The 8530-nt window shown below is 43.9% G+C and overlaps 1 protein-coding gene across 1 annotated transcript in view; it reads left to right on the top strand.

The window, feature by feature from the left end:
- The window catches only part of POM121C (POM121 transmembrane nucleoporin C), a 16051-nt gene that overhangs the window by 1279 nt on the left and 6242 nt on the right, over nucleotides 1–8530 (top strand). Inside the window, 5 exon segments of the mRNA XM_069089473.1 lie at nucleotides 54–260; nucleotides 774–932; nucleotides 2150–2230; nucleotides 2680–2851; nucleotides 8121–8310. Coding sequence (XP_068945574.1) covers nucleotides 54–260; nucleotides 774–932; nucleotides 2150–2230; nucleotides 2680–2851; nucleotides 8121–8310 — 809 coding nt within the window.

Consider the following 8530-nt stretch of genomic DNA (forward strand, 5'->3'; position numbering starts at 1 on the left):
AGAGTGTGCTGCCTCTGCTATAACAAATGGGATCTCTCCCCTTCTCTGTGCAGGGACCACCTGACTTCTCCATACCGCTTCTCATTAGCTCCACGGAGGAGATACCCAATTCAGCAGGCTCAGTACTCTGCACTGGGGACCCTCCCCACGGTGTGTTGGGAAGGCTACCAGAGGAAGAACGTGCTCTCTGCCCGAAACTCCCACATGGTATCGAGCCCTGTAACTGTGAGGATTGCTCGCCCCGATCTACCCCGTTCCCCGTGAGTGTGCGCTTTATAACTTGCTGTGTTTTTTGGAGGGGAAACTCACTGTGTCTTCCTGGCATATACTTAGAGCTCATCTTATGGCAAAAGTGACCAAAAGTCATGTCGGTAGAGAAAGGATAACAGTTTGCATTGACCCAGAGATCCCAGAGCATCCTTGGTTAGGATGGAAAGAGTACTAGTTTTTTGTGAGTCAAAGGACCCAGCTTGAAGCCTTGCTTCATGGAACCTTGTCTCATCATTTTCCTGGACTCAGTTTCCTTTTCTCCCAAAAGAGAAGGATAGAGTAGACAGCCTCCAAGGTCCTCTCTAGCTCTAGAGCTATGATCCTTCATTTGGCCTCGGAGCCATCATTAATTGCTAGTGAATGGAAAAACGATGGATGCTTACCTTAGTATAACCAGTGAGAAGATTTTTGAGGCTTCTAAGTAGATTATGATGATCTCTGTCTGTACTGAGTAGCATGATGGTCTGTCTCAGTAGCACTGCCCTTGCTTCTTCCCGTTGCAGCCTGGAGCAGGTAGTAAATTCAGCCACGCCCTCACCATCCAGTAATGCCCCAGACCCGTGTGCAAAGGAGACTGTGCTGAACGCGCTCAAAGAGAGTCGGAAAAGGGCGGTGGAGGAGGACGATCAGATCTTCTGTGATGCCCAGGAAAACAAGCGAAGGTGACAGTCCCTTGGGACCAGGCAGGCTTCTCATGGCGACAGACTCTGGGGGTCTCTTAATGAGTCTGAATCACTCCTTGATTGTAGCCTTCCTGTAAGGGTGGGACACGGTAACACAAGCCTTATGAGAAAGGGATTCTTTATCATGTTCAGCTTTCCCCTAAGTACCGAATGCCAAGGACCTTGAAGAGCATTATTGATGATGCTCACATCCCCATCCCCTGGCCCCTGAATTTTTATTGTAAGAAGAGTTGACTTTGTGGCAAGGTCATCTTGTTCTGACTGTTGGCCGTCTTTCAGTGCCTACAGTAATGCCAGGAAGCTTAGCTTGTGCCATTGAGTAGTCACATAGTAGGCATTAGCTTTGGCAAAGAATGCTGAACTCTGGAAGGCTCATAAAGGACCATCTGAGGCAGCGTGAGTCATTCTTGAGCTTGTTTGATAAGGTCTTCGAGTGAAGACTACTCCTGCCCAGCACAAAGCCAGGTGTCTGATGCTCTCCCTGCTTGTCATCCAAGAGTCTGACTCAAAAAAGTTAATCTTGAATGAAGGAAAAGCTGGGTGCTGAAGTGCCTGGAGCTGTGGCGTGTATGTGGAAAGTGGTCGTTCATGCCATCATAACGCAGCGTAGCTTTGGGCCAGTAGGACAGGAACAAGAATGTCACTCCCAGCGAGGTTGCCAGGCTTCTCCTGTCGATGCCTGAGCCTGGGCTCCCCTAGCTCAGTCGCTGTTTGTGTGGCCTCTTTTCTAAGGGGGAGCAAGAGGCCCTGGTGTTTGCTCAGTGGGACTGGGCTGTGCTATGAGTGCTGTGGTTTGGGCTGTGTTGGAGGGAGTGGCCCTGGGATATGCTGTCCATTTTCTGTTTATTGGAGACATCCATGTTCCAACCTGAAGTGAAGGGGGTGAGATAAAGTGTCTTTAGGATCCCCAGGGCTCTGTATTTAGTGGATACTTTATAAATGGTGAACTGGGTTCCATTTTATTCCGATAAGAACAGCAGTCAAAGAAATGAACACCTTGGACTAGATCTACATGCTAGGTAGACTAGATCTACATTTCGAGAAAATGTTTCCTGATTGAGAATGAAGTAAATGTTTCTTGGGGGTATTTTAAAGCTCCTGAAATCATGGGAATATTATCCCTGCCATCTTCCCTGCCCACCCTCTGCCACCCCCACCAAGAAAAATCAGTTTCACTGGATTTTTTGTCATTACAGGCGCCACGACAGCAGTGGGAGTGGACACTCGGCATTTGAACCTCTGGTCGCAAATGGAGCCCCAGCATCTCTTGTTCCCAAGTAAGTGACAGTTCCCTTAATAGAACAGCCTGAGTCTAAGCCATTCTGCCCAAGCCTATATTCATTGAGATCATTAGTCCTAATTAATTACCCAGTGACTAGAGGCAGTGAGGTGGCGCAGTGAATAGAGCACCGGCCCTGGAGTCAGGAGGACCTGAGTTCAAATGCGACCCCAGACACTTGACACACTTACTTAGCTGTATGACTTTGGGCAAGTACCTTTTTATTTGCCTCTGAACCATAAGCAGTGTTAAGTTTCAAATACTTAATTCTTTGCCATATTCCCAGTTTATTTCCATAACTCCACCTAGTTGAATTGTTAGCAGTTAACATTAGCATAATTCCTTCTTCTGGGTTGCATAAAGAAAGAAGCCATGGCCAGGTTAGATGGAACCTTGAGAAATATCACTTCCCAAGAGATAGCTGACTACTTTTGTTCCTTCCATTAGACCTGGATCTCTGAAGAGAAGCCTTACTTCCCAGTGTACGGAGGACAACTTGAATAAGAGATCCCGAACCTCTTCCACCAGCTCTCTGACCAACACCTCCCCAGGGGGCATCCCCAGCTCCATCCGAAATGCCATCACCAGCTCCTACAGTTCCTCCAGGGGTTTCTCACAGGTACTGCCTTGAGGCTGACATATCTTGTAGCATTTGAAGTTGGTGGACAAGAATGGCAGCTGTCTTAATGTATTCACTCCATGCTGTTCAGCTTTCAGTTGTTGAAAGATGAGTCTGTCCCTTCTATGAAACTCCTGATTTCAAAACTAAAAGACTAAGAAATTGCTATGGTAGGGGAGAGGTGTCCCCAAGGGTCCAGTGTGGGGATGTATAAATTAGAGTCCCATTTTAGAAAGTGGTGCAGGTGACTTAGTTTCCTGTTAATCTCAAAAAGCAAAAGGCCTGGGATTAGGCAAATATGAGCAACTTTAGGTGAATGATCTCATTATTCAGATTTAATTATTGGAATTCCAATTAATTATTGGAATTATTAGAATCTTTTGAAGTAGTCTAAAAGGTAATCTTCCTGTCACAATGAGCCTAAAAATAGACTAGGCATGAAATGTATTCCTGAATGTGGATTTGAGTGATCTTCGACCTTTCCTGGCTTATTAATTCTCTGTTGTTATCACTTGGTTTAATTTCCTAGTCCCTCGGAAGCTCTCTGGGTAGGCCCAGTTAGGGAACCCTAGCCAGAAGCCAGATCTTGCCTGGGGAGGGCAGTCTGGGAGGACCCTGCAAAACGCCACCTGGAGCTCACAGAAATTCTAAGAACCCTAAGGCAGATGAATTTTTCAACACCATTCCATTTGTTAGCTTCTGTCCCAGTCACTAACACACTGCTGCAGTCAGCCTCTTCCCACTCCATTAATGGCTCATGGAGCCTTCCTGATTTCTCTGCCCTTGGTGTCTAAGTAAACTTGAGCATGTCCTTGAGTGTTTTCTCAAATGTTTCTTCTACCTTCTTGCATTAACTTAAAAGGGGCCTTTCTCCTGAGGAAATGAAATCCTTTCCAACACTCTCTACTAGAAACCATTCCATTTTTCCCTGACTCTTAATTCAAGGACTGGGGAGAAGAGCTAGCCCATTCAGGTTCCCATTGCTGCTTCTAGACTATTTGTCTAGACTGTCTCTCACTTTATGTTTTCTTCAGAGTTCTCCTTGCTCAGTGATCTCAGCGTCTGTTTTGAAGTTTACCTCCTCCATCTCATCCCCAAAATTATACATGACAACAAAAACAATGATAATAACAGTTCACATGTAAAGCCCCATTCCCACTTACTGAAGCCCATTTCCTCAGGACGACACTGAAAGATGAGTAGGGGAAGGAAGTATTTTTATCCTCTTTTTCACAGAATTTGAGGGTTGGGAGAAGGACTGAACATCCATTTAATTGAAATCCTATGCAGACAGGAATCCCTGTTGTAACATACCCAGTGATGGGTCATCCATTCAGATATTTAGGGAGAGTGAAGTAGAAGGGAATCTTTTCATAATGAGACTTATCTTTAAGAGGAAATTTTTTTAAATAAATGGCAAATAGACCTACTGATTATAGGTGACAGTTCTTTTTGCTGTAAGTAGTGATTTGCCAATGGTCTTAATTGTAGCCTTTTCTGACTTAGACTGAGGAAGACTAGGAAGCATTCTAGTTCTGCAGAAGTCCTAATTAAGCAAATTGCTATTTTCATTTAGCCTTAAAATATCAATGTTCTCTCTCAACTACTTCTGAATTTGTTGTTTCACTTGATGACTTCCTAAAATTTGTTGGAGCTTCATTATCAATGATGAAACCCTGCTACATAGAGGTGTATTTGGTGGTGTGATGCTATTTCTTAAAGGATTTGGCTTTTTCTAAACCCAGATCAATGTCACAACCTTGAAACCAAGATATTTTGTGTCTTAACCTTAGAGTCACCTCAACATCCTGTTTTTAAAAAGCAAAAAATAAGTAACTTTGACAACACTCATCTTCACGGATTTTTTTGGAGGGCAGACCTCCTCCTCCTTGACTCAATTATAATTATGTTACATAAAAAACAGTACAGAAAGAAGACTTTTACTAAATGACATGCATTTTCTAGCAGCAGTCTCACCTTTTTCCTGTTAGTGAGTTTTTCATAATTTTCATAAGATGTTTTGGGGGTGGGAGTAAGATACTATTGAAAGTATTAGATGAGAGTAATAATTGTGTGTATACACATATAATGTATAGTAAATGTCTATATAATACACTTGTATACACATTTGTATTTAATCACTTTCCACACTAATGTCCCTTGATTTTAAAAATAACCTTTTGATGTTGTGGCATGGTATATAATCCTATAAATTATGTTGCTGTTAAGCATCATTTTATTCCTCTCCACAACATATATGCTTGAATTTGAAGTTTAAAAAAAAAATTATAGGTTCGTTGTTTGAGTGGGGTCAGGCACTGACTTTTTTGGAGTTCATCTGTTCTAACCTGTACCCAGTGAAGGAAAACCCTCCACGGCACACCTGACAGGTGATCATCTAGCTTTTGCTTGAAGACTTCTGCTAAAGGGAAACTCATATGCTCATCTCTGTCAGGAGTTGGGTAGCATGTTTCATCATGAGTCATTAGACTGATCAGAATTCCAAAGCCTTTCAGAATTTTGTGTCTGTACAGTACTGTTACCATAGTATAAGTTGTTCTTCTGCTTCAGCTTGCTGCTCTCTGCATCGGTTCATATACTTCTTCCCAGGTTTCTCTGAAACAAACTTCATCGTTTTCTTACAATATAGTAGTATTCCATCACACTCATAGACCATGACTTAATCAGTCATTCCCCAGTTCAGAGGCATCCCCTCAGTTTCCAGTTCTTTGCCATCACAAAACCTGCTGTTATAAACATTTTTTATGTCTTTAGCATTTGTTTTACCTAGGACTGATCTGCCCTCCCTCTAATCTGCTTCCTTGTGGCCAGTGTGCATGTGTGTTCTTCCCTCCTTTGAGAGAGAAGTTCAAGTGTCACCCACTCCCCACCCTCCTTCTCCTGTGTATAGACTTATGTGACATAACTTTCCTTCTCTTTCCTTACTACTGTATCCGTCTTCTACTTCCCTTCCTTTTCTTTCAAAATCATCACAACATAATAGAGCCATTCTCAGGCCTTTGTCTCAGGGGTTGACAAACTATGGCCCTTGGCCTCCTGTTTTTGTGTGGCCCCATCATTGAAGAATGGTTTGTACGTTTTTAAAGACAATAAAACTTTGCTTAAAAATATAAAAACCATTCTTAGTATGTGGGTCATAGTTTGCAGACCTCTGCTATAACTGGATTCCCTTTGTGATCCCTGATGATAGGGTCCTCAAGGGATACAGGTGATAGCTCCCCATAGTAGAATGTAAACAGTTTGTCCTTGTTTAACCCTTTATGATTATTCATTCGTGTTTACTCTTTTATGTTTCTCTTCACTCTTGCGTTTGTACTTCAAGGTTCCTAAATAGCTCTGGTATTTTTATTAGGAATGCTTGGAAGTCTGTTTCCTTAAAGGTCCATTTATTTTTTCCCCTTCTAGAATTATACTCAGTTTTTCTGGGTAAGTGATCCTTGGTTTATAAACCTAGATTCTTTGTCTTCTAGAACATAATATTCCAGGCTAGTGGTTGCTGCAGTATTCTTTCTTTGATCTGAAAATTCTGGATTTAGACTACAATGTTCTTGGGAGTTTTCCTTATGGGGTTTCTTTCATGATATGATCTGAGGATTCTCCCTATTTCTACTTTGTCCGCTGGTTCTAATCTGGGCAGTTTTCTTATAAGATCTGAAATTGTTTCTCTAGGTTTTTTCTTTGGTTGTTGCTTCCAGGCAGTCCAATGATTCTTAAACTTTTTTTCTCCTAGATTTGTCATCTAGGTCAGTTGTTTATGCTCTGAGGTGCTTTAGATTTTTTTTTTCCTCTTTTTTCAGTTTCTTGACTGTGGTTTGACAGTCCTTATTTCATGGAGTCATTGGCTTCGTTCCGGTCCGTTCTGATCTTTAGGGAGTTTGTTGCTGGGGTAGGTTTTGTACCTCTTGGGCCAAAATGTTCATTCCCTTTCCAGTTCTTTCTTCCATAGCTCTCATTCCCTTTCCAGGTTTTTCCTCAGTCGCTCTCATTCCATTTACAAAAACATTTTTTAACTTCTTACTTCATCTCATTCAGGAAATCTAATTGAACTTTGTGCCCAAGCTGTGTTTTGTTTTGTTTTGTTTTTTTGAGGTTTGCTTGTAGATGTTTGCTTGGAGTCATTCTCTTCTGGGTATGTCTTGAGCATCCTTGGCATCACAATAGCTTTTTATGGTGGAATTTTTCTTTTGTTTGTTTGTTTCCTTATTCTTCTATACTTCGTGGCTTTGGATTTGATGTGAGGGCCAGACCCTGGGCACTTCTGGAGGAAAGGTTTGTGCCAGTCCTGCTTCTTTGGGTTGGAGTGTTGCATTATGTCAGGATCTCAGGGACAGCTCAGGCTGGGAAACCTTCAGTCTTTCAGTGCTCCCAAAATGATATGATCCCCAGGGCAAATTCTCATCACTGCCTTCCTGGTTGGTCTCAGCTCCTGATGTGGGTTTGGCTCTGAGTAGCAAGCCCGCAGGGTTGCCCATTTGTAGTTTCAGTAGATTGTGTCTAGAGTCACCTGGGAACTCTGCTCTTTCTGAGGGACAGAGCATAGGCTCCCTTTTGATCTGGGATTCCTACCTGGCTTGATTCCTCTGCAGTTCTAAAGACTGGGCTGGGGACTGGATCTTGAGACCCTGTTCTGCTCCTGGGGTCCGAGCCACATGGCTGCTGCCGCTTCTGAACTTGCTTCTCACTTAGAACACAGTTTAGTGCCTACATCCAGTACTTACCTTGGAACACCACCCCTGGATGCAGGTGCCCTCCTCCATCAGCTGTGGATCTGCAATCAGGAGCTGGGTTGTGAACAGCAGAACTGCCCCTCTTTCTGCAGCCTGTGCAAACATCCCAGACTTAGGGACTTGGGGGTGCACAACCTCCCTGGGTACTGTTGCACCGGAGTCTGTCCCCAGTGTCAACAGGCCTCTCACGGCCTCCGTTTGCCTGCCTAGGCTGGAAACAGCCCCACTGGGATTTGGTTTAGTGCCTTTTCCAGCTCTTCTTGGAGGAGTATGGGGAAGGGAAGGGAGGAGGTCACTGTACTTCTCCTTGGTACTTCACCATCTTGTCCCCCCTCCTAACCTTGCACCCCCTGAAGGCAGCTTTTTGAATTCAGCCCTAGCTCTGCCTCTTTGTAACTTCGACCGTTCCCAGGTCTGTCCTCTTGTTACTTGCAGCAGGCTCCCATGACATCTGCCCCCAGATGTGAACCTGTGAGTAAAGTGCCTGAAGACTCTTAACATTGACTTTGTTTGGATTTCAGCTGTGGAAGAGGAGCGGCCCTAGCACCTCGCCCCTCTCCAGCCCTGCCTCCTCTCGCTCCCAGACCCCGGAGAGGCCTGTGAAAAAAGCACGGTAACTGCCTTGAATGTGGTCCATGTGCACAGTCCCCAAGGGACCCGAGAGTCCTTTTGGGCAAGCTAAGGAGGAACGAAGTTCCTGGGTTGACCAGGGTGGCCAGAGTGCACCCACGGTTGCAGAATGCGTGAGCGGTTAGGGCCTAGTCTACTAAGGCTAAAGTAAATTCTCATTATCCTTATCTTTCTGTCCTTGAACAGCATTGACTGTGTTATCAGGTTCTCAGAACACAAGATGTAGAGACAAAAAGTCACCTTAGAAATCAAGGTCCCTCCCTGTATATTTTATGGGAAACAGACCTAGCAAAGTAAAGTA

This window comes from Petaurus breviceps, unplaced genomic scaffold, assembly GCF_028583685.1.
Source record: "Petaurus breviceps papuanus isolate PSGF00001 unplaced genomic scaffold, PetGlider_PUasm1.0 186, whole genome shotgun sequence".
In the NCBI taxonomy this organism is placed as follows: Eukaryota; Metazoa; Chordata; class Mammalia; order Diprotodontia; family Petauridae; genus Petaurus; species Petaurus breviceps.